This window comes from Xenopus tropicalis, chromosome 7 (assembly GCF_000004195.4).
Source record: "Xenopus tropicalis strain Nigerian chromosome 7, UCB_Xtro_10.0, whole genome shotgun sequence".
Lineage (NCBI taxonomy): Eukaryota > Metazoa > Chordata > Amphibia > Anura > Pipidae > Xenopus > Xenopus tropicalis.
This window is the reverse complement of record NC_030683.2, coordinates 5416949-5443458: the sequence shown is the minus strand read 5'-3', so window position 1 is coordinate 5443458 and position 26510 is coordinate 5416949. Positions and strand designations below refer to the sequence as shown.

Here is a 26510-nt window from a genome sequence, read left to right as displayed (position 1 = left end):
GAGAAAGAACATTCCATGGAGCTGCAACTGAAACTGATTTGTGTCCCCGGATAACACTGGTTATACGGGGGATCTGAGACCCAGATAACTGTGGCCCCTCACTGTGCCCATAGGGCCCTACTCCATCCGTGGGTCCCTACTCTCTCTCGTCCAATGAGCGGTAAGATACTACATCATCTGAATCAGACCAATCCCAGCGCAGCAATGATACCACTCTTTGGCTACAGAGAATGTGGGGTTCAGCCCACAAGCAGGAAGCAGCGTCAGAGAAATGATTTTTTATTTTTAGGTTTACTTGTCCTTTAAATTCCTGATGCCACCGGCAGCTCTCAGGCTCCCGTCCCAGTTTCGTGTCACCTCCTACACATGACAATGAGCGATTGTAGTAGAGTCCCGGGTTATACGGCAGAGGGACAGCCCCTTGTTTATTAATTGGGGGGGCAAATAAAAGGGCAGGGGCAATTCTCAAGCGAGCAAAGCCGAGGGCAGGGGCACCGCTGAGCCCCCAGTGCAGGTAAGTGGCACAAAGGAGAGCTTTGGGGGCATTTCTGTAACATTTCATGTAATGCAAGAAACCCAGACCGATGTGTTTGTGGGCCAGTGGGCTGGCAATCTAAATCTACTGCCCCCCAACAAGAAGCACATTTGTAATTTGTTCTGTTTTTCCCCCCAATTTCTTTAGGAGAACGACATGTCTGAACCCCTCACTAACGTCTCCCTGCTGTGGGTGCTGATTGTATTACATGGGTGCCTCGGCATTGTTACAGGTACAGGAATCATATAAGCAAACTTAGGGGGCTGTTCCTGCTGAATTGTGCTTAGTACAGGGGAATCCCTATGTGCCATAGTTTTATGGTATCTCTCTGTACAGGCTATGAGCAACTTAGGGGGCTGTTCCTGCTGAATTGTGCTTAGTACAGGGGAATCCCTATGTGCCATAGTTTATGGTATCTCTCTGTACAGGCTATGAGCAAACTTAGGCGGGGCTGTTCCTGCTGAATTGTGCTTAGTACAGGGGAATCCCTATGTGCCATAGTTTTATGGTATCTCTCTGTACAGGGCTATGAGCAAACTTAGGGGGCTGTTCCTGCTGAATTGTGCTTAGTACAGGGGAATCCCTATGTGCCATAGTTTTATGGTATCTCTCTGTACAGGCTATGAGCAAACTTGGGGGGCTGTTCCTGCTGAATTGTGCTTAGTACAGGGGAATCCCAATGTGCCATAGTTTTATGGTATCTTTCTGTACAGGCTATGGGCAAACTTAGGGGGCTGTTCCTGCTGAATTATACTTAGTACAGTGTTGTTCCTTTGTTCTTTCAGGGAGGGAGGTCTGTTATTACCCCCTTGGGTGCTTCTCTGATGAGCAGCCCTGGGCCGGTACCCCCGAGAGGCCATTGGCAGCTTTACCCTGGAGTCCTGAAGAAATAAATACCCGTTTCTTCCTTCACACAAGGCAGAACCCCAAGCAACATCAGGTAAAAGGTGGGGTACCCCCCCCCTTCCTACTGGCCCCCGTCCCTGGCTCCACCAATCCAGACTAAAGCTGAATAGACACAGGGGGGCTCCATTCATGCCACTGACAGGGGGCACAGGGGGGCATGGAGCCCAGGCCTGCCAGCCAGTACACAACTGGTTATTATGGAGTCTCCTCCTTTGGATTAATGCCCAATGGGGGTATTTGTTTTGGTCACATGGTGCCCCCGAGCTGAATGTACAGTCACTGACCGATTCCTGACTTTCCCCCCCAGATAATCAGCGCCAGGAATCTCACCGGCATAAAAGCGTCAGCCTTCCGGGCAAACAGGAAGACTTGCCTCATTGTACATGGGATGGGAGATACTGCAGAGAATTACTGGGTCCCCGAAATGTGTAAGGTATCGACTCTTATAGGGAAAACTGCTTAGCCAATGGCAGGCACAGCAAGCAGTGCATGATGGGAGATAGTTTATGGTATCTCTCTGTACAGGCAATGGGCAAACTTAGGGGGCTGTTCCTGCTGACTTGTGCTTAGTACAAGGGGATCCTATGGTGCATCGTTTATGGTATCTCTCTGTACAGGCTAATGATGCAGAAACTAGGGGCTGTTCCGTCGCTGAAGTTGATGCTTAGAGGGGAATCTCTTGTGATGAAGTTTTATAGGATTCTCTGTACAGGCTATGAGCAATACTAGGGGGCTGTTCCTGCGATTGTGCTTAGTACAGGGGAATCCCTATGTGCCATAGTTTTTAATGGTATCATCTTCTGTACAGGCTTAGGAGCAAACTTAGGGGGCTGTTCCTGTGATATTGTTGCTTAGTACGGGGAATCCCTGTGTTACATAGTGTATGGTATGCTTCTCTGTAAGGCTATGATGGCAAAATTAGCGTGAGGGGTTTCCTCTGGATTGTGCTTAAGTAGAAGGGGAATCCTATGTGCATAAGTGTGATGGCATCTCTTGTACAGGCTATTGACAACTTAGGGGGCTGGTTCCTGGCTGAATTGTGTGTACATGGGGAACCTATGTGCCTATAGTTTGTTATAGTATCATCTCTGGTGAGATGGCTATGGAGAAACTAGGGGGCTGGGTTCCTGACGAAGTTGTGCTTTAGTAAGGGAATCCCTATGTGCAAGTTTTATAGTATCCTCTCTGTACAGGCATATTGAGCAACTATAGGGGCTGTTCTGTGATGAACTTGTGCTTAGTACAGGGGAATCCTATGGTGCATAGTTTTATCAGATATCCTCTCTGACAGGTATGTAGAACTTGTTAGGGGGCTGTATCCTGCGAAATGTAGTGCTTAGTTAAGGGGGAAATCCTATGGTTGAAGCTATAATGTTTTAAATGCGGTATCTCTCTGTACAGGCTATGGGAAACTTAGGGGGCTGTTTTCTGCTGAATTGTTCGTTAGTAGGCAGGGGGAATCCCTATGTGCATAGTTTTTATAGTATCCCTCTCTGTAAGGACTATGAGAAATTATGGGGGGCTGTTCCTGCTGATTGTGTTAGTACAGGGGGGCGGCGGGGGAAAATAAAATCCCCCCTACGATGTGGCCCCCCCCATAGTTGTTATGGTATCTCTCTGTACAGGCTTATGGGAAACTTAGGGGGCTGTTCCTGCTGAATTGTGCTTAGTACAGGGGAATCCCTATGTGGCATAGTTTTTATTGGTATTATCTCTGTACAGGCAATCCTAGAGTGGAAGAATGCCAACTGTATGGGGGTAGACTGGCACGACGGCTCGGGGTGGATATATATTTACATACAAGCGCTGAATAACGCCCGATTGGTTGGGCGTGAGATCGCTAATCTGCTAAAGGTTCTCTGGGTAAGTTCTAGCCCAGAAGTGACATCACTGGACCAACTTTATGCCCAATTTACGCGGCACAAGACGCGGCCGCGGTGCAGACTACCCGCAACTGATAAAGATTCCTATTGAACTTTATCCAGGAGAATCTCCGGGTACCCGCGGCAAGAGTGCATGTGATTCGGCACGCCTTGGGCCCGACGCGGACGGGGGAAGGCGGGCAGGAAGGCCGGAGGCATCGAGAGAATACGGGTAGTGCCAATCTGTGCAATACGGGCACGCCCGGCCAATGCACCACTAGAGCCTTTAAGTATAATTTGTAAGAAACTTGCTGGGGGGTGGATTCACATGACAGAATATTAGTTCTGGATCATAAACAGATCAACCAATCAGCAGTTAGCACTTACTGGTCTGCTGTTTGAAAGCAGGCACCTGATTGGTTGCTGTGGGTCATCGGACAGAGAGCAACTCATGCCTAGTGTCACACACTCAGCCTCCTATTGGCTGCACACCCAAGCACTCAGCCTCCTAATTTGGGCACACACAATGCATAGTCAGCCTCCATTGGGCTGACGCAGCACGCCAAGCACTCAGCCTCCTATTGGCTGCACACCAAAGCATCTCAGCTCCTTATTGGCTGCAACATGCCAGCAAGCATCAGCTTCTAGTGGCTGCACAACCCAGTAGGTATAGATGAGGAGAGAGGAGGAGAGAGCTGGTCCAGTTGCAAAGGAACCAATAACATGCCCTGTTCTAACTGCAGGCTTAGATGATCAGCAGGTATTACTTTAAGGGGCCCACGGGCAGGAGGTCGCGGCCTCGACGCAACGGCGAAACCGTTTCGTAGATTGTTCAATCTGAACACGCTCATCTCACAGCGGTGATTATTATGATATATGATATGAATGGTCGCCGAATTGTGCCCAATGTGCCAGCTGCTCCTGGCCTATACAAGCGCAGACAAGGACAATACAACTACGCTGCCCCTCCATTCTCTTCTCCAGGGTTGGTATAGTGGTGAGCCATTGGGTCTTTGAATTTTCTTCCCTCCATGGTATGGTACAACGGCATGACTTGGAATCTCCCCAGCAGAGCTGAAGTTTCTCAGGTAACTTTATGGTAAGTGAGTGGTGAATAGGGGGGCTATTCAGGGATGGCTGGGCGGGGGTTAGTGGGCAGGAACAGGACCGGCTGTGCCTCACGTTATGGACACACTCGCATGCCTTTACCATTAAGCGCCTACATGCCATTTTTTTTTTTTACTCATCAGCACCTCACGAGGAATAATTAAGCCCAGTAAGCCCCTGTCACGTCTTTTAGACACTTATCAGCCCCTCACGGGCCTTTACCCATAAGCCACCGCTCGGAATTCTGTTACCCTAAGCTCCTACAGCCTTTTACCGATAAGCCCCTCCACGGGCCTTATATCCATAGACCGCTGAACGCTTACCATCATAAGTGCACCTCAGCTTACGCCATACAGCCCTCACGTGGCCTTTACCATGTAAGCCCCCTCACGCTTTACCCAGTAAGTCCAACTCACCGCTTCTTACATGCGCATAAGTCAGCCTCAACGAAGCGGCCTTTTACCCATGAAGCCCTCAGATATCGCTTTACCATATAAGCGTCCTCATAGGCACTTTACCAATATAGTCTCCCTTCACGATCATGGCCTATTACCCGGTGTATTATTAAAGGCCCGTCACTTGGCTGTACTTAGCCCATTATAGCCCGTCTGTTCATTTACACCTAGCCTCATAGCCTTACACACAATATATGATGGGTGTGGCTATTGGTGTAAGCCCTCACGCATTTAATACCCATTATAGCCTGCGACTCGCTTTACCTGGACTAAGCCCCCTCTGATGTTTACACATAAGCACCTTTCGGACGCCTTGTACCATAATAGCCCCGCTTAATTGCCTTTGACCTAAGCCTCATGCCTTCATACTCATAAGGCCTCTGCTCACTCGGCATTGTACCCATAAACGCTCAATACGCTCTGTTACCGGGATAACGCTCAGGATGCCTTTACATAAAGCTCTAGGGCGCTTTAACCCTGTAGCCCCTACGGCTTTCCATAAGCCTCACCTGTGCCTTTACCTAGCCAATCACGCCTTTTACCATAAGCCCCTCACGCCTTTACCCATAACCCTCACGCCTTTCTTACGGCATAAGCCCTCAGCCTTTACCATAAGCCTCAGCTTTACCATAAGCCCTCACGCTTTACCAATAAAGCCGCCTACGCTTTACTATAAGCCCCCATGCCATTTGTTATTTCGTGCGGGTTAATCGATAAGCGTGGTGTTGCCATTCACTTCGTGCCTGCGCACTAACTATGAAGAGTATAAGAGTCCAGAGGATTCCTGGTTTATACATTGACGCTAGTGTCCTTCAGCTCGTAGTCACTGATCTCCAACTTCCAATATAGTCACACTGATCTCAACTTCCAATCAGTAAGTACTGACTTATACTTCCAATCATTAAAGGCACCTGTCTCAATCCATCAGTATGTCACCTGACTTCTCACTTCAATAGTAAGAGCACTGACTCCTGACTTCCAATCAGTAAATCACCTGTCTCAACTTCCGAATCAGTAAGTACTGACTCTCAAATTTCCATCAGTAAGGCAAACCTGACTCTCAACTTCTCGTAGAGTCAACCTGACTTCGACTTCCAATTAGTAAGTCAGCTGACTGTCCCGCTTTGCCATAAATTAGTTACTGACATCTCAACTCAAGTCATTAAGGACTGACTCTCAACTTCCATCAGTAAGTTCACTGACTCTCGCTTCCAATCAGTAAGTACCTGACTCTCTGACTTCCAAATCAGTAAGTAACTGACTTCGATTCAAATCAGTAAGTCACCTGACTCTCGACTTCCAATCAGTAAGTCACCTGACTCTCAACTTCCAATCAGTACGTACTTGATTCTCATAACTTCCAATCAGTAAGCACTGACTTCAGGATTCAATCAGTAAGGCCTGACCAACTTCGCAATCAGTAAGTCCCTCTCTCAACTTCCAATCAGGGTAGTCACTGATAGTCACTTCCAATCAGTAGGCACTATGCTCAACTATCAATCAGTAGGCACATAAGGCCTGATCTAACTTCCAATCAGTTATCCTGATCTCAACTTCCAATCAGTCAAGGGCAACCTGGTACATACTCACTTCCAATCAGTATAGGCACGATCTCAACTTCCATCAGTAATTCACATGACTTCTACTTTCAATCACTAGGAACTCACTCTTCATAACTTCGAATAGTAGTCAGCCTGACTCTAACTTCCAATCAGTTTAGTCACCTGAACTTCATTCCAATCCAGTAGTCAACATGACTCTCAACTTCAATCAGTAATGGCACATAAGGCACTGCCTCTCAACTCTCCAGATCAAGTAAGGTCACATAAGGACTGACTCTCCAACTCCCATCGTAAAGGCAGCTGATCTAACTTCAATACAGTAAGGCACTGATTCTCGAATTCAATAGTTAAGGGCTACCTGATCTCAACTTCCAATCAGTTAGTCACCTGACTCTCAACTTCCAATCAGTAAGTCACCTGACTCTCAACTTCCAATCAGTAAGGCACATAAGGCACTGAGCTCTCTCACTTAATCAGTAAGGCAATAAGTGACCTGACTCTCATCCAATATAGCACTGACTTCTCAATTCATAGTGAAGTCACCTGATCAACTTCAATCAGTAAATTTCCCTGATCTACACTTCCAATCAGAAGGAACCTGATCTCAACTTCCAATCAAGTTAGTCACGCTGACTGCTCAACTTCAATCAGATAGTCCCTACTCTCAACTTCATCAGATAGTAGAATCGAGTGATACTTATCAGCTTTGCTATTATTCAGAGTAAAGGTCACTCTGATGTCTCAGTCCACGTGCAAGATATATGCTCTGATCTCAACTTCATCATAAGTCACCTGACTCTCAAGCTTCCAATATAAGGCCCTGATCTCACTCCAATTCAGTAAGTCCCCTGACCTCAACTTTCCTATCAATGAAGTACTGATCTCTCAACTTCCAATCAGTAAGGGCACATGAGGACTGACTCTCAACTTCCAATAGTAAAGCAACTGACTCTAAAAATTCCCAATCAGTAAAGTCACATATCTCAATTCCAATCAGTAAGTCACTTGATCTCATTCCAATCAGTTAAGGCACCTGACTTCACTTCCGAATCAGTTATCACCTGAGCTCTCAATTCACAATAGATGTACGCTGACTCCAACTATTCAATCAGTAAGTAAAAACTGGATCTCACTTCAATCAGTAAAGTACCTGAACTCTTCAATTCAATCGTAAGGCACTGACTCTAACTTGCCAATAGTATAGTCACATGATCTCAACTTCAATCAGTGAGGGACAATGTCTCAAATTCCAATCAGATAGTTACTGACTGCTCAATTCATCAGTAGTGACTGATCTAACTTCCAATCAGTAAGGCAACTGAAATCTTCACTTCCAGATCAGGTAAGTCACCTGACTCTACAACTTCCATCGCGAGGCGGTGCAGGAATCTTAAAAAAGTTATTAGTTAGAATAAAAATGACATTTAGATGACATTGTGACATCTCTATAGGTTTGGGTTTCCTAATAAATCGAAGATTTCTCCGCCGTACTTGATCCCCAAATCCCTTGAAGGAGTCCGGCCCGTATGATCCCACACCCTGAGAAAAGCTCCGGGCCGTACTGATCCCCACCAAATCCTTTGAAGCTTACGGCCCGTCTGATTCCCCAAATCCCTTGAGGAGTCCGCGCCCATACTGATCCGAGGACGCAGATATCCTTGGAGGAGTCTGCCCGGCCGTATATCCGCCACAATCGCTTGAGGAGCTCCGGCCCATGAACTATCCCAGAATCCTTGAGGAGCTCCCGCCCCAGTGACTCGGACCCCACGAATCATTGAGGGAGCTCGACCCGTCTGATCCACAATCTTGAGGAGCTCCCGGCCCAGTACTGACCCTCCACAATCCATGAGAGGGCCCCGCCCCGTATGAATCCACAATCCCTTAGGAGCTTGGCCCGGTATCTGATCCCCACAATCCCTTGAGGAGCTCCCGGCCCCGTACTGATCCCCAATCCATTAAGGTCTCCCGGCTGTACGGATCCACAATCCTTAGGAGCTCTCGGCCCGTACTGAGCCCCCAAGTGGCCTTAGGAGCTACGGCCTCCATAACTGATCCCCCAATCCTGAGGAGGCTCCGGCTCCGTTACTGGACCCACATCCGCTTGAGGAGCTCCGCCCGTCTGATGCCCCCTCAATATCCTTGAGGAGCTCCCGCCCCTTCAGACTGATCCCCCAATCCCTTGAGGATCCGGCCCGTACTGATCGCCCCACAAGTCTTGGGAGCTCCCGGCCCATACTGATCCAAATCCCATTGGGAGCTCCGGCGTACGATCCACATCCTTGAGGGCTCCCGGCCAAGTATCCCCCTCCAAATCTTGAGGAGCTCGGCCGTACTGATGCCGCTCATCAACCTTGAGAAACTCTGCCGGCCCGTACGATTCCGGCCAGCAATCTCCGTACATTGTGTAGGACTCCCAGGCAGCATACTGATTCTCCAGCAATTCTTGAGAGCTCCCCGGCCCGTATGACCCCCACATATTCTTGAGGAGGTACCTTCGTGAGACCAGGAGTGTATTGATAGCTCCATGCAGAGTTCTCTGAGGAGCTCGTAGTCTGGCGGGTCGGTTTAGTGACTATTGTGATATGACTGAATGATGATGTATGATAGATTGTGATGATGAGTGCGATGTGATATGCACATCTATATCATAGGTCGAGATGATGCGTGCGTTGTGAGACGTGTCAAGTGGAGTGATTAGCATTTGAGGTAGAGACTGAGTGAGGATCTAGGTGATGAAGAAGCGTGTTCTGACATCGATATGCTGATATGGATACTGCCGCGGACGATGTATTGTGCGATACATGATGAGGGAGCAGTAGAGATGTGAGTGAGTGTATTATGCGATCGGGATCCGTGAGTTACATAGTTATGTGATATCGTGCGATTAGGTTCCGTTGATGTTGAGATGATAGGATTGAAGACGTCGCAGGTGAGCAGCTGTGCTAGTATTGGATGTGGTGGTATGCGTCATATAGTTATATGGAGTTCTAGTCTGAGATCCTCGACAGATAGAGTGATGAGATCATGGGTGTTTGAGTGTGATATAGCTTCGTATGTAGCTCTATGAGTATGTAGTGTAGAGGATTAGTATGATGCTGACGTGTGCAGTCGAGCTGCGTGCTCAGTCAGGATATAGCTATATCTTCTCATTATAGCTTAGCAGTGCTCGTGTGATAGATCTATGTATATATATATAGCGTCGATCGCTTGTGGAGGAGCTCAGGCGATCCGGTAGCTGCGGCGATATGTTTGTGAACAGGGGAGAATAGGGTTGTAGTGTGAGCTCGTGGCTTAGGGTGAACCCGTGTGTGATGGGGCTAGGTGCAGCGCAAAATCCGTATTGAGAGAGAGCTAATACGAGGGTTATCGAGCCATGTATGGTCGCTGGATGTGCCGGTATCGTTTCACTGGAATCTTTTCTACCCACATATGTCCGCGTTGTTATTGAGGATTGTCTCCGGCTCTGTGTTTATGCATCAGCGGTATTGACTGATGAGAATCATGGGAAGACTGCTCGGGAGCCGAACGAATGCCTGTTGAGACAGCATGCGTCGGCCTGTGATATAAGCTAGTCCCGTAACTGTGATCCCACAATCCCTTGAGGATGCTCCGGGCATACTGAACCCACAATCGCTTGAGGAGGGTCTCCGGCCCGTAGTGCAGATAGCCTCCTCACAATCAGCTTTTGCGGAGGGCGTTTGCTGCGAGCTCGTCACTGATCCGCCCAGAATCCTTGAGGAGTCCCGGCCGACTTGATATACGTGATGATGAGCAAGGCACGCTCTTGAGGGAGCTCCGTGTGCGGTGAAGCCGTTCACTGCTCGGGAGCGTGCACGAGAGTTGTCTCTTGAGGAGCTCTGATCTATCGTACTGGTGGATGCACACGTTAATACTTGAGTGACTTTGCTGCGGGGAGCGGCGAGCCAGTTGATGACCCCCCGTTCGACAAGTGCCCTTGAGGACAGGCTCACGCCTGCCATATTGATGTGTCCGCACAACACAATCCCTTGAGGAGCTCCCTAGGGCCCCGTACATGATTCGAGTCCAGCTGAGAGACCCTTTTGAAGGAGGGGGACGCAGGATGAGGCGTTGCGTGGGGGTATGTCCAGTATGAGCCCACAAGTTGGAACTTGGAGTAGAGGGCTCCGGCCCGGTACTGGCCCCAATCATGAAGGAGGTCCGGCCCTGTAGCAGGACTAGGGAGCCTCACTGAGGTCCTTGTAGGGAGGGCTGATCCGCGGCGTTCTAATTGTATATCCCCAAATCCTTGAGGAGCTCCCGCGTGAATGACGCGTGATTTCCGTATTCCCCAGAATCCCTTGAGGACTTCCGGCCCGGGTATGGATCCCAAATCCTGAGGAGCTCCCGGCCCATACTATAGATCCCAGCAATCCTTGGAGGGTCCCGGCCCCGGTAACTGAGACCCCACAAGTGGTTACGTGGTCTACGATTTGGAGCCGAGCTGGCGCCGGCGGATCGCGACTGAGACGCACAGAATCCGTGAGAGCTCCGGCCGTGTGTCGTATATCCCACGAATACCTTGAGGAGCTTCTGCGCTGGCCCAGTCTGATACCGCAGATGAATCCTTGAGGAGCTACGCCTCGATTGTACGTGGATGCGCGGTGCAGGGATGAAGTCGCGTGGTTGAGGAGCTGCGTTCGGCCCCGTACTGACCCCCACACATCTTGAGGAGCTCCCGGCCCATATTGTCCCCCAAATCTTGGGAGTCTCCGGCCCGTATACTGATCCCAAATCCTTGAAGGAGCTCCCGGCGGGGCGCATAAGAGGTGATTCCGCCACGAATCCTTGAGAGAGCTGCGCCGGCACGTGCTGAGTCGCCCAACAATCGCCTTGAGGCCTTCGGCCCGTATGACCCCATCTTGAGGAGCTCCGTTGCGTCGGATGTGAGAATGTCTGCTTAGGTGAGGTATAATGGATTTTTTAAGGGGTTGGGTCGGGTGGGTATCTGTTCGTAGCGCGTCGTACGTGGAGGTCGCTCGTGGAAGCTGGCATAAATCTCTGAGGGAGTCCTCGGCCGGCTCGTACTGATCCCGGCCAACTATATTGAGAGGCTCCCGTGGGGTTCTGTACTGATAGACCCTGCCCCCACAAGTCCCCTTTGGGATCTCCCAGGGTACTATGGAATCCTGTCCCCACATCTTGAGACTCCCGCTCCGGTGAGGCTGATTAACCCCCATAAAAGTAGACTTTGGAGGAGTTCCGGCCTTGCGGGTGCTAAGTCTGTACTGAGCCGGTGTAGCGTTGTCCACAATGCCCTATGAGGGACGTTCTCGGCCGGACTGGATCCCCACAATCCCTTGAGGAGCTCCCGGCCGTACTTGATGACACCTCGCGACTATGCGTGAGGAGCTGCCGGGCCCTGGTGTACTTGATCCCCGCCACAAATCGCTTGAGGTAGTTTCCCGGGAGGCCCTATGGTACTGATCCCCACAAGATGCCCTTGAGGAGCTCCCGTGCCTTCCGTATGCTTGGATACTGACCGACGAATATATTGGCCTTGAAGGATGATCTAGGATCGGGTATACATGTCTTTGACTGCGGTTGAGTGCAGTCCAGAGTGTGATTCGTCTGATCCCCACAATCTCCTTGAGGAGCTTCCGGCCGCCGTACTGACCACATATCCCTTGAATGGAGCTCGGCCGTATGACCCCCACAATGCTCGCTCTATAATAGGCGAACTGATATTTATACTGCCTTTCGCAGGCGCCAGTTTCCCGTGTGCCGAGGGCAGAATGTCGTGTTTTCATGGGGCACTTTTTCGCGTAAATTTGGCCCCCGCACTCAACGGAACAACAGCAGACGTTTGACTTGAACAAGGGAAGTATACTCTCGTTTCTATGCTGCTCCCGTACAGTTACGCACGTAGAGTCGCTCTCAGGTAAGAGATATGTTTGCTTTGGCTGAGTCATATGCAGGGTTGCATTCTTTAGTATTGCTGAGGTGGGGGGGTTGTTGGCCTATGTGGGCCCCCTGCCAGGGTGCGTCCCCCACCCGCTGACCTCCCCCTTATGTATTCAAAGTGAAACTATAGTAGAATTTCCTCAAGTCTGAATATATATGTTTCGTCACTTTAGTGGAACAAAACATTCAAGGGAGAGGGGTTTTATGATGTTCTAGGAACCTGCCCAGAGCGGAACGATCCTTCAGGAGATATACTAGATTCATAACGGTATAGTGTTCTGGGGTAATTGGTACTATTGTATCAATCTCACCGTATGCGCCCGCGATCGCCTATTCTGTTCTTGAAGCATTAATGGTGACTCTTTTCAAAATGCTCTCCTGGCATGTAGTATGATCATAGTTCTAGAGCGAGTGATACATGGTTTGGTGGTTCCAAGACGTGTCTGATTCTGTATATATCTAGGCAGCTTGCTTAGGTAGGGACTTCATACGGCCCTATTATGAATCAGTGAAACCAGGAAGAAGAGCGTTCGGATGATCAGATGGAAATGGCCAGATCTCTCCTCTGGGGTGCGGGTGGAACAAAATATCCTTAATTAATGTACGCTCCCCCATTAGCAAATGAAGCGTTTCGCATCTGCAATCCTGTGCGAGGATGATGGGATTTGTAGTTTCCCAGACCTGTGTTGTGGTTGTGCCAGCCGCTTTATTAGATTCTTCTACCTTTTCTCATGTACCATGTCTCTAGCAAGGCACCCCTCTGGAAACGCATTCTCTTGGATTGTCGATGTGGATTTGGCGTGATAAAATGAAATACGTGACCTGCAAGTGGGAACGACCTCTGTAACCTATTGCGGCAACAGTTTGGGCTCAGCGGATAGAGATACAAGGGGCAGGACGGGGAGGTTGTAAGATGGTTTCAATTGAAGGGAAAGATAATACCCAAATGAAATCGTAACAGAAAGACAGTTTTATATTATGTTTAAGTGACTATTAAAGAATGTCTCCCAAACTGGATATATATAGTAATAGTTATAAATTATTGCCCTTTTATATGCCTTTCCTTGAGCGCATTTATGTGCTGGGCTCTGTGCTCCTTCGAGATAGGCTGACAGGAGTGATGCAGCTTAACTGTATACAGGAGTAGATGGGGAGCAAAAGGCAGACTCTGGCCATTGTCTTGGCTGATGGGGCTAGCATGTATGATTGTGCGTTGGCTTGTTGTGTGTGGACTGGTGATCTATTACCAGAGGGAGGGGCTTAGTTACTAATATGGCAGTTTCCTATTTAGGATTACACATATAGAATACTGCTAAACAGTATAAGTTAATATGGATGGTTTATTTTAGATGAAGCGGGGGGTTTTAATGTTGAGCTGTTTATATTATTTTTATAGAGGATCTCCTCGAATCACGCTGGGGGGCAATACTACAATAAATATATTCTGGGTTGATTATCATAGAGGGCATTGCTTTTCCCCTTTAATTTTGTTTCCTTGACAGGCTCTGCGTCTTCTGGGCAGCGGCACCGGGGAGAGGAATACGTTCTAGCAGAGCTGGCGGCTCGTAGGTGCTTGGAGACCCTGAAGGGTCTTATCTTTGTCCCCCCATGGTCAGGGCCCCCTGGATATTGGACGCCATTTTATCAAGTTAATTTTGTCTACAAATAATAAATTCTGTAATATAACGCGTAAAATATACACGGCCAGATGTATTTATCACACAGCCCCCAATGTTGACCTCTATCCTGTGCTATCTACAGGGAGATTCCGCCCCCCTAAAATGAAAACTAGGGAAGCCCCGCCATACATTCCATTAATTCAAAGTAAAGTTATATCGGTTGGACCTTCTTTAACCCAGTCGCGTGCCATTTGTGACAGCGCATCGTTGGGGGCAGGATTAAAATCCCATGCGTTTCTCATATTTTTTTTCATTTTCGAAATTCGACTGACTACGTTTTCCCGAACGTCTGATATTTGCTAATAAGAAGTCTCACGGAAAAGTTGCTGCGGTCAGAAGAAGTGAAAAGAAGTGACTGGACACTTTATCCAAGAAGAAGGTCTGTGATTTTTAAGGGCAAAATCAGCAAAATTTAGAAGTTTCGGTGGACAAGTAGAAAGAGCTTTAATGGAAGGGAAAGGACTATTGTCAATTGGTATTTAGCATGAATTGGCAAGGTGTTTTAGAAAGTATCGTGGGTGAATTCGTCGGATATTCGGATTGTATGTTAGGGTCCGGTCTATAGCGATGCGCATGCGCAGGGCGTATTTTTCGAAGTCGGTGAGTATTTTACTAAAAAACTCAATTCATGTTTTACAAGTTAAATAATTCAGAGATGGGAATAAATGAGTATGAGAGCTGCTTATGTGGTTTTAGATCCTGCGCGCCCGGAGTTCGCCAACATCCGACGAGTGGGGGAGAGAGAAGTACTGTTGTATTCTATAGAGGGAATATTTTGGGGAGACTGTTAATGTAGAATAATTTGGAAAAATGTAATAAATGATTCCGCGAGAAAGATTCGTCGACAAACACTAAGGGCCCTCTGGAATGTATATTCTCAGTGTCTGGCAAGGTGGCCAATATTGGACTCAGACGCGGTATGGGTTGTCAGGGGCTCAGTGAGAAATGTACTGAATGCTACGAGATGCAGGTTGAGGGTTGGTGAGGAGTAACAGGTGTAGAGGTCATTGAGATGGGACGTCTGATCACGGGCCTATTGTGATGAGGCTGTGTCGTTACGGCATGCGTTAGGCAAGGAGCTGATGCAGAAATGTTGCTAAAGCGTGTGTAGCGATAGATGATGGTTAGGTAGTGCGAGAATTTAGTTCGCTGCTTAGATATCTAGACTAGGAGATTAGAGTATCTTCGTATATTATGGGTAAGAAGTGATGTTTGATATAGAGTGTGTGAGAGGTGTCGCGGAGTGAAGAGGTTATGTAGAAATGAGTGTAGTAATGAGGCCGCGAGATAGGCTGCTCATTTGCTCCCTTTTTACATGACGATAGTCGTAGCATCATTGCGGCGGTGGTAGTGTGTGTGGTTTCCTGAGTCCGGGAATATCAATTAGTGAAGGTTGGAGCTTACTAGTTTATTTTGTACCGTAATAGGAAAGTAGAAACTTCCACCCATAGGATGTTCCATTATTGACATATCTGGGGAAACTATCCATGATTCATCTGTTAGCCCTCTATTGTTACTGGTGGTTAGTGTGTGGATATATTGGCTGACAACAGCGTGGGCGTGAGTGTATTATTCTGCCCTGTGAGAACCAAGGCGGTGGGGGTCAATGCTGGAGCTATTGATAGATCATTGGTGAGTGTCGCCACCTGGTGGCTACATGTGTCATTACAGGGGTGTGACTATAGAGCTGGGGCCAGGGGTAGTGGGATTTTCCCCCTTGGATCAGTATAAAGAACCAATTATAAGGCAGGGAATTCTGTAGAAACATTGGGGTTCATGTTTCGCAAACGGTTGTTTTGTGCACGTTTTGCATTGTGGGTAAAATGTGGGGCAAATCATCCCCTTTGTCTGATAGCAGGCCTGAGGGACAGCAGGATCCATACAATGAGAGTCTATGGGGGAAGACAGACAGGGACAGACGTCTGCACTGGCGGAGGGGAAATTCAGAAGAGAACAGAGATCTCGGGGTTTTCCCAATAAATAGATTTATTCTATTCTGTATGAATGGAGCCGTTATTCACTAATCACATGGGGTTGGTTTGCTGCCCGTTCCTTTTGGATCCCTGAATGGCACCAGTGCCCAACATTGTGCCCCCCCCCGGGGCAGAACCACACTATGTATTGTGCCCACTAATCACTGCAGCTGCTGCTCTGTGCCCTTGGTTCCCATGGGGCTTTAAGGTGGCAACTGTCAACACACATGGACCTGTACCAAGACAATTGCCCCCGGGGGGTGGCAGCAAGTGCAGGGGTGCCCGTTTGTTCAGCTGCCGGACCCTGTGTGGCTTTGGGGTGCGCGTCCCTAATGTACAAGAATGATGTACAAGGCCCCACAAGCAGCAGCTGGAAGTTGAAGAAGTTGCTAGGCACCCACTGACCCTAGCAACCAAACATTTGGAGGGAATGCACAACAGCAAAATCAGAGAGGGATTATTGGTCGTATTCTATGGCCATGGGCTGGGAGATCGGGGGGGGAATTCCTGCGGTCACTTAGGAAATGATTTTCCCCCATTTAATGATCTCTCTAATACTCTCTCTGCACTGTTGGTTCTGACTCCGGACATAATGTAGCAGAAAACTGGAGAACTGGAGCCGGCTTCACTGTTTCAGGAGTCGGAACCAGAGAGGGAGAAGCAATGACTGACGGCACCGCAGGTTCCAGTTTCACATCAGTTCTCCCTGCAATGTACGGGGGGGGGGGCAATTAGCACATATTACAGCCCATAATTAGCTACTCAGTCATATCCTCTTTCTCTGAGCCAGGGATTTCCCCAGTGTGTGTATCTGGGCCACAGAGGGTATTTATGCAGCAGGAGTGGGGCAGCGGCAGTGCAGAGCTCACAGAGCAGGTAAGTGCACCTCCCCCCCCCCCCAACACCCAGTATTTAATAACCCATAATAATTCCCTTCACTGCTGCTTCTGACTACATACAACACAGTGAGTTCCTATGTTTCCCTACAGGATGGGAAGACTGAGTGCTGCACCTATGCTTCCTCTGTGTCGGCTTCTGCTGATCCCCATTCTCTTCCATGGAACTGTGAAGGGTAAGTCAGCATGAAAGCACCATTGTACCAAACGGAGCAGCTGTGTGCGGCTTTAATCCCTGGGTAAATAGAGGCGCTCCCAAGCCCGAGGCACAGCTGTTACTTGGTGCAGCCGCCATTGTTTGTTACAATCTGAATATTGTTGGGTTTCTGGGCGAGGTTCCCCCCCCCCCCATCCCACTCCCACGGATAATCCCAATAACCAATAACACGGGGGTTTAATAGGGAGATTTAATAGAAAGATTAGAAGAGGTAAGTGACAGCCAAGTTTTAGGTAGCGGTTCCATCACCCCCCAGGGCTGTTCATCTATACGGCGCCGGATGGGCTGTGGGACCAACAGTTACTAACCCTACAGACTGACAGCAGCGCAGGGTATGGGCGGTGTGAGTATATACAGCACTCTAACATTGCCTTCATCTTGTCCTACTGTCTCCATCTTGCCCTACTGTCTCCATCTTGCCCTACTGTCTCCATCTTGCCCTACTGTGTCCATCTTGCCCTACTGTCTCCATCTGCCCTTGTCTCTTTGCCCACTGTCTCCATCTTGCCCCTACTGTCTCCATCTTGCCCTACTGTCTCCATCTATGCCCTACTGTCTCCATCTTGTCCTACTGTCTCCATCTGATCCTACTGTCTCCATCTTGTCCTACTGTCTCATCTTGTCCTACTGTCTCATTGCCCTACGCGCCTACTGTCTCCTCCCTACTGTCTCCGTCTTGTCCTACTGTCTTATCTTGTCCTACTGTCTCCATCTTGCCCTACTGTCTCCATCTTGCCCTACTGTCTCCATCTTGCCCTACTGTCTCCATCTTGCCCTACTGTCTTCCATCTTGTATCCTACTGTCTCCATCTCCATACTGTCTCCATCTTGTCCTACTGTCTCCATCTTGCCCTACTGTCTCCATCTTGCCCTACTGTCTCCATCTTGCCCTACTGTCTCCATCTTGCCCTACTGTCTCCATTCTATCCTAATGTCTCCATCTTATCCTACTGTCTCCATCTTGTCCTACTGTCTTCATCTTGTCCTACTGTCTCCATCTTGCCCTACTGTCTCCATCTTGCTCTACTGTCTCCATCTTGCCCTACTGTCTCCATCTTGCCCTACTGTCTCCATCTTGCCCTACTGTCTCCATCTGGTCCTACTGTCTCCATCTTGTCCTACTGTCTCCATATTGTCCTACTGTCTCCATCTTGCCCTACTGTCTTCATCTTGTCCTACTGTCTCCATCTTGCCCTACTGTCTCCATCTTACCCTACTGTCTCCATCTTGCCCTACTGTCTCCATCTTGCCCTACTATCTCCATCTTGTCCTACTGTCTCCATCTTGCCCTACTGTCTCCATCTTGTCCTACTGTCTCCATTCTTGCCCTACTGTCTCCATCTTGTCCTACTGTCTCCATCTTGTCCTACTGTCTTCATCTTGTCCTACTGTCTCCATCTTGCCCTACTGTCTCCATCTTACCCTACTGTCTCCATCTTACCCATACCCTGGGGCAGAATGGCAGCAGGCCAGCGGATGTACATGCCCCAGCTTTATAACTATAACCTGTTTATTCCCGCGCTCATGATGTAAACTCATGCGTATGTACTAAAAGCAGTTTTTGCTGATGGGGAATTCAGGGAGTTTTTGCCCCACGTCTGAGCTTGGGGCATCTCGTTGCTGTAAATAGAATGGGAAGTAATAAGGAATAATTGTATTTTCCCCTTTAGCCAAGGAGGCCTGCTATGAGCATTTGGGCTGCTTCTCGGACAGTTGGCCATGGTCGGGCACCTTACAGAGACCCTTTGCGCTGCTGCCTTGGACCCCAGAATTAATGAATACTCGTTTCTTTCTATACACACGGCGGAACCCGGATCAGCACCAGGTTAGCGGCCCATATTTACCCACAATGCAGTCTGTGCCAGGGGGTTTCACATATCAGTTGGGCAACCGGCCATTTTGGCCTCATTCACTAAGCCGCCAACTCAGTATGGAATGGCCAAGTCGGCATCTTATGCCAAACTGTGTATGGCCGGCTATTCTGATAAATGGCTAATCCTACTCCCTTCATTTCTATTCCCCTATAGATTATCAGCGCTCAGAATGTGACTGGCATTGGCGCCTCGGCCTTTCAGACCAATCAGAACTCAACCTTTATTGTACATGGGATGGGCCATAAAGCGGAGAATAACTGGGTGTCAGACATGTGCAAGGTGATTGTCTACTAAGTCGCTTACACCGAAAGCCAGAGATTGTGCCGGGAACTGCCCATTAGCCCCCTGGTCTGTAACTGACCCCTATTGTCTGTCTCTTATTTGTGCCCTGGGTACCCCTGGAACTATAGCGGGGTGACTGTTACCCCAATGTTTCTATATATCTGTAACCTTGTTATGGGCTAAGGGGGCCCAGCCTGAAGGCCAGTTAGGGGGGGATTTGGGGTGAGTGCCCCCTGGGTACCCCTGGAACCTTGTTATGGCCTAAGGGGTGCCTGTTACCCCATGTTTCTATATATCTGTAACCTTGTTATGGGCTAAGGGGGCCCAGCCTGAAGGCCAGTTAGGGGGGGATTTGGGGTGAGTGCTTATTTGTGCCCTGGGTACCCCTGGAACTATAGCGGGGTGACTGTTACCCCAATGTTTCTATATATCTGTAACCTTGTTATGGGCTAAGGGGCCCAGCCTGAAGGCCAGTTAGGGGGGATTTGGGGTGAGTGCTTATTTGTGCCCTGGGTACCCCTGGAACTATAGCGGGGTGACTGTTACCCCAATGTTTCTATATATCTGTAACCTTGTTATGGGCTAAGGGGCCCAGCCTGAAGGCCAGTTAGGGGGGATTTGGGTGTGAGTGCTTATTTGTGCCCTGGGTACCCCTGGAACTATAGGCGGGGTGACTGTTACCCCAATGTTTCTATATATCTGTAACCTTGTTATGGGCTAAGGGGGCCCAGCCTGAAGGCCAGTTAGGGGGGGATTTGGGGTGAGTGCTTATTTGTGCCCTGGGTACCCCTGGAACTATAGCGGGGTGACTGTTACCCCAATGTTTCTATATATCTGTAGACTTGTTTGCCACTTTGTTGTTAGTGTTTTATCATGGGCAGTTGCTGGTTTTGGACAATTCTGTTTTGCCAAAGCCCCCCCCCCCCATGGCACAGACTGACTATAAACACCCCCCTCTACCCACCTGTCACTTTCAGGCAATCTTAGAAGCTGAAGATGTTAACTGCATTGGGGTAGACTGGCGTGAAGGCTCAGGAAATATAAAGATGTACGTACAGGCAGCCAATAACGCTCGTCTGGTCGGGGCTGAGATCGCCTATCTCCTACAGGTTCTGCAGGTGAGTCCAAGAGCATTTATATATAAGATTTAAATCAATGGAAAAAGACAAAGTAGAAGTTACTTGGGCCTACCGGTCAGACTGGCCTACTGGGATACCAGGAAAAGTTATGGGGGGCCCAGTCGTCAATGGGCCCTCCTGTTCGCTCAACCATTTGGTCTTGTATGTTTATACCATGGTCAGTTCTTTATAAGAACAAAGAGGAGAATGGAGGGAGGCATGGATGAGCGAATGTGAAGAGAAAGGGACAACACAATGCGAGTGGGAGAAGGTCCTACAGTCTTGTAGGCCAAGTCTAGGTCTATCTCTTCTTGAATCATAGCTATTGCCTCCATTCTATTTGTCCAGAGGTGACTTACTCCTGTGCTCCAGGGCTTCTGTCCCCCTAACACTGTTATCCTTATACCCCATGAGTGGGGGTTCATCTCTCCAGTGGTATCTACAGCCATGGGGTTTCATTGGTTTCTCTTCTCAATGTTCCAGGCTTGTTCTTTCTTCTCTACTGAGTTTTTCCATCACCTTCTCTTCCAGCATCCCATTGATGCCCAGGCCCATTGGTAGAGTCTCAACTTCTCCCCAATATCCACCTACACTCACACAAAGGGGAGCAGAAATAACCCTTGTGTTTTATGGGAAAGAAAGATGGAGGACGGAGCACTAGTTCTGCTGTATGTCTTTAAGAACTGGCCCCTTGTGATATAAAATGAATAAAAACCACATCTTGTTGTATGAAACCTGAGCTTTGGGGTTAGATGGAGAATTCCATTGGAATCACAACTCAACATTCTTCCTCGCTTTCCTAGACGGAATACGGGTACCCCGCGTCCAAAGTGCATGTGATTGGGCACAGCCTGGGGGCACACGCGGCGGGGGAGGCCGGGAAGAGGCACCAAGGAATTCGGAGAATCACCGGTATGTGATAAATACTGTCAGTCCTTCCAAGAAGCCCCCTCGGCCCCTCTGTTGAGCTTCTATTTAATATTTCGGAAGGTTTAGGAAAGGCCCACCCTGCGGTTCATATTCTGTCAGATTCCCAGCAGCCGGGATGGTTTCCATACGTTCGGATAAAACCTTGTGTTTTCACAGGTGTTTCCTGGGGGGAATCCAGACATTTTTGCTCATTGCCAGACAAGTGCAAACGGAGCCCGCGGGTAGAGTAGAACCATGTGGGGGTCTCTGTATCTTTGTGCCCCCCTCTAACGCCCTGATTACCCCCAGAACATCAGTTTATGAGGCCATTAAGGGGGGCTGCTTCCTATGGAAGAGATAAGGTACCTCTATATATAGAATAATGCCCCCCCCCCCCTTCTAACATGTTGGATTTGAATTCTCCTCTACAATAATTGGTTTGTTTTCTCCAAGCCACACAAGTTATCTGCCCAAGGGAATGGCATTTATAGGGGGGCCATACAGCAGCCCATAGCAGGACCGACTGCCAGTCCCATTCTGTAATTCTCTTTCTAAATGTAGTTAGTCCACTCCCGACCCCCCATCCTTTCCCAGTTCCATTACTGCATCATGACCAAGATTTGCTGGTAAACAACCTACAGGTTTAGGGGTACAATGTATGATATCTATGTCATATCATTAAGAGACACATCCATACTGGGGTTGCCCCCTGGCCAGTATTTGACCAGTCTAGCCAGTAAATCCCCAGCCAGGGCCGGCACCAGTATTACAAATTTACCAGCACTGTACTTGCCCTATAAACCCCTCCCTTCCCGAACCCTCTCCTTTATAACCATGGACCACCCTCTGCTCCGCCTATAACCCCTGACCATTTCCTGGCCCCATCTATCTTTCCCAGCCCACCCATTTCCCCGCCCCTCACATCATAGCCCCACCCCACAGCCAGCCCCCAATCCAAAGGCCGGTATTATCGACAGAAGAAGGTGGCAACCCCTAATCCAGTATCACTGACCACAGAATCTGACTGGGCATTCAGAAGAGTCCATCTAGTGGTGGGGTGGGGAAAGGGGCTGCACAGAACCCTGTAGTTAAGTCCATTATCAGTGGAACCTATAACATTGGGGTCGTTATTCCAGGTTTAGATCCTGCAAAGCAGCTGTTTGAAGACACCCCAGAGGAGGTCAGGCTTGACCCATCAGACGCAGGCTTCGTTGACGTGATCCACACAGACATAAGCTTCCCTCTAGGTAACTACGTGTCCCAAAGACTCTACAGGGACTTTGTCATCAATATATCCAGTATATATCCAATATATCTGTCCTTTTGGAGCAAAATAATAGTCTCGTTCCATTGGAAGTAACTTTACTGTGGCCCTCCGGCTGTTTCACTGGCTCCCATCATGCACTGCAGGGGGCCGTAGGCTAGACACCTCTGTTGTTAAAGGTTAAAATGAGTGAAATACCCCTTTAATCCTTGGCAACCCATTAACTTCACCCATTTCATTGTGATCTATAGGAGTTGGTATTGTAAAGCCGATTGGCCACCTTGATTTTTACCCCAATGGAGGAAAGAACATGCCTGGCTGCCCCCCTAAGTTAAGTGACCTTGGCAACATGGATGGTAAGTGACTGGGAATTATCAAGGGTGACACAAAGATTGGGTGGGGGTGATTTATAAAATGTTCTTATTAATGAAACAGTTCAGTTGGGCTGGAGGGCGCCATATTGATTGTGTCATTAACATCCCAATGACCGGAACTCTTGGAGCTCTTGGAACTCTTGGAACTCTTGGAGCTCTTGGAACTCTTGGAACTCTTGGAGCTCTTGGAACTCTTGGAACTCTTGGAGCTCTTGGAACTCTTGGAGCTCTTGGAGCTCTTGGAGCTCTTGGAACTCTTGGAGCTCTTGGAGCTCTTGGAACTCTTGGAGCTCTTGGAGCTCTTGGAACTCTTGGAACTCTTGGAGCTCTTGGAACTCTTGGAACTCTTGGAGCTCTTGGAACTCTTGGAGCTCTTGGAGCTCTTGGAACTCTTGGAACTCTTGGCGCTCTTGGAGCTCTTGGAACTCTTGGAACTCTTGGAGCTCTTAGAACTCCTCGAGCTCTTAGAACTCCTCGAGCTCTTGGATCCGAATATAATTGTGACCATTTGGGTGGGATCTACCATTCATCCAATGGAATGGGGGCAACGGATAAGGAAACCGATGGATTTTCTCTTTGTTATTTGGCCACAGCCTTGGTCGATACCCTGACGTGCAACCACTTCCGAGCTTTCCTGTATTACACGGAGAGTATCCGCAGGCGAGAGGGTTTCCTGGGGTATCCGTGCGACAGCTACAAGTCCTTCCTCTCGGTACGTCACCTGACTCGTATTTATCACGAGACCTTTGCTCTGGGAAAATCAATAAATCCTGTTCACAAATATTCAGACCATTATCGGAATGTTAAAGTCCACGGGTGTGTCATAGTCATGTTGTTAATGTATTGGGGTAATAAAAGGGTAACTGTGCCCCTCCTTAGGGTCAGTCTGGTCAGAGACTCTGATCATTTCTGGCTGAAGTCTATTGAGGTGTGTGTGGGGTTAAAGAGCAGCTGTTTTAGACGCCAACCCAGTTGGCCATGGCAACAGTTGGACTGATATTTATCTGCCTTTCCAGGGCGCCAGTTTCCCATGTCCCGAGGGCAGATGCACTTTCATGGGGCACTATTCCCAATTGCCCCCAGCACTCAAAGCCCCACAGCAAATATTTTACTTGAACACCGGCGGAAGTATCTCCAGCTTCTCCAGTAAGTTTCCGCATTAGAGCTGGGTAAGGGAAATGACTCCCACAATGCACTTGTTCTCTCTTTTCATAGATACAAATCACATCAACAGGGCCTTCCATTAAAGGGTAGGTTCATGGCTTCAACACTTCTCTTCCTCAGCTCTTCTGGTGTCTGGGGCTTCAAGTGGTCAGTTGAGAGGTTCTTCACCTCTCTACACCAACCAACAAGTACCCTTGGGGGCACCTTGGGCCTTTTGCTACAGTTCTTCTGATTCCACCTAAATTAGCTGTCCTCTTTCTTATTCCTTATTACATGTATTGGGGCAAATATTTCTGAAATCCCATGTTCAAGCCTAAGAAATACTTAAGCAGCCTTAGAAGCTGTAAAAGTCCCATGGAGGGTCACATCCAACTGGTCTTCTCCTGCTGCCCCAAGTAAGGTTCCTAGCTTGCTTTATGGCCGAAGTGTCCCCTAGATGGGAAATGGTGCCAGTGCTATGTTATTTGTAGGCTTCTGCCCCTTCTACTTTCTATCCCACCTCCCTACACTGAGCCATCTTAGCCCCCTTTATCACTCCAACCCCATTCCATGGAGACTATCCCATCTACCTCCTCAGTGGAGCTCAGGGCTGCTTAGTCTTGGTAACTATGAAGCATACAGTAAAGCACAAGCATTTATATATCTCATCCAGTCGGACAAAAGACTCTTATGGAAGCTTAGGGGGTAAGCTTTAGAGGGAGGGACGTCTCAGTTCTGGAAAATGCCCCCTAGTGTTCATTCCAATGATTTATTATGCGACTGTTCCTTTATTATTTTCAGGTTGGAGATATAAAGTTTCCATCACATTACAAGGAACAAGGGCATTCATGGGAAAGTTCTATGTACTTCTGCCGACTACAGGAGGGGGCACTCAGCAGTTTGAAATTGTAAGGTAAGGGGACATCTAACTATAATCTGACCGACTTGCGTTTCTACTCCTCTGATTCGCTGAGACTTATCATATGGGAGGAGTCAGAGGAGGGTTTCAGGGGAATAGTAATAATAAGGACACTGTTATTGCATCTTATTGCATCTCTTACGTTATTATTCACTTTTGCCTTTTTCGTTTCCGATGGCCAGCAAAAAGACCGCCCCTGGAGGCAACTTTTCTGGCTTTATTGATGTTGGATTAGAACTGGGACCTATGGACAACATGGACTGCAAATGGGCCCCAGTGTTCCTTAATATATTCCGTTGCCAGTTCGGGGCCCAGCGAATAGAGATACAAAGCGGAAAGGACGGGAAAGTGTAAGTGCTCTTCAGCCGCGCAAGGTCCTGATGTGGTGGTGGGCAGCTAGAGTTGGCATTTAGATGTCCCCTGCATTATCTGACAAGCTTTAAAGCTACAATACTGCCTCGAGGCAAAGGAGAGCTAGTCCTCTAATGTTTCCCTAATGTTCCTGACCTATAAGGTGTTTCTGATCATTGCTAATCATGCCCAGTTAGCACCTACACTGAGCAGGAGAGGGCCATCCAAGATCAGAAAGAGAAGGAACAATGGGGGCATCTTTGGTGGGGTGGGACTTCAATGTTGAACCACAGGGCTTGTTGGTGCATCTTTGTCGACAGTTCCAGAAAGTGGCCTGAAAAGGGAGTGGGTTTTGTTTGTAAGTGGTCAAAAGTATAAACATTTGGCCCAGGGTCCTGCTACGATCCGTTATTGGTCTGCAGAACGCACACAATGGGCCGTGCATGTCTCCTGATATTTCCTCATTTCTGTTCCTCGCAGCTCTGCATTCTGTGGCAATGGAACCGTACAGGAAAATGTTCTACAGAAGCTGATACTGTGCTGAGATACCTTCAGGCATTTCTTATTGACTATCACTTCCATAGCTTTCACACAGAAATCCCTTTCTGAGATACCTTCAGGCATTTCCTATTGACTATCACTTCCATAGCTTTCACTCAGGAATCCCTTGCTGAGATACCTTCAGGCATTTCTTATTGACTATCACTTCCATAGCTTTCACTCAGGAATACCTTGCTGAGATACCTTCAGGCATTTCCTATTGACTATCACTTCCATAGCTTTCACTCAGGAATCCCTTGCTGAGATACCTTCAGGCATTTCTTATTGACTATCACTTCCATAGCTTTCACTCAGGAATCCATTGCTGAGATACCTTCAGGCATTTCCTATTGACTATCACTTCCATAGCTTTCACTCAGGAATCCCTTGCTGAGATACCTTCAGGCATTTCTTATTGACTATCACTTCCATAGCTTTTACTCAGGAATCCCTTGCTGAGATACCTTCAGGCATTTCTTATTGACTATCACTTCCATAGCTTTCACCCAGGAATCCCTTGCTGAGATACCTACAGGCATGCAACAATTCTCTGCTTCTCGGTGACCATCAGACCTATAACTACTCCTCTACTGCTGAGATAAATGAACTATTGAACCTTGAA

The 26510-nt window shown here is 48.4% G+C and overlaps 1 protein-coding gene across 1 annotated transcript; it reads left to right on the top strand.

Annotated features, from left to right (window-relative positions):
• Positions 1 to 26510, top strand: LOC100489174 (pancreatic lipase-related protein 2). Its single transcript, XM_031906610.1, has 13 exons — positions 1 to 160; positions 683 to 767; positions 1321 to 1475; positions 19142 to 19267; positions 20248 to 20388; positions 21192 to 21300; positions 22434 to 22544; positions 22813 to 22917; positions 23529 to 23647; positions 23952 to 24081; positions 24880 to 24991; positions 25180 to 25347; positions 25829 to 26510. The coding sequence occupies exons 2-13, from the start codon at positions 692 to 694 to the stop codon at positions 25890 to 25892; spliced, it is 1416 nt and encodes a 471-aa protein (XP_031762470.1). The 5' UTR covers positions 1 to 160; positions 683 to 691; the 3' UTR covers positions 25893 to 26510.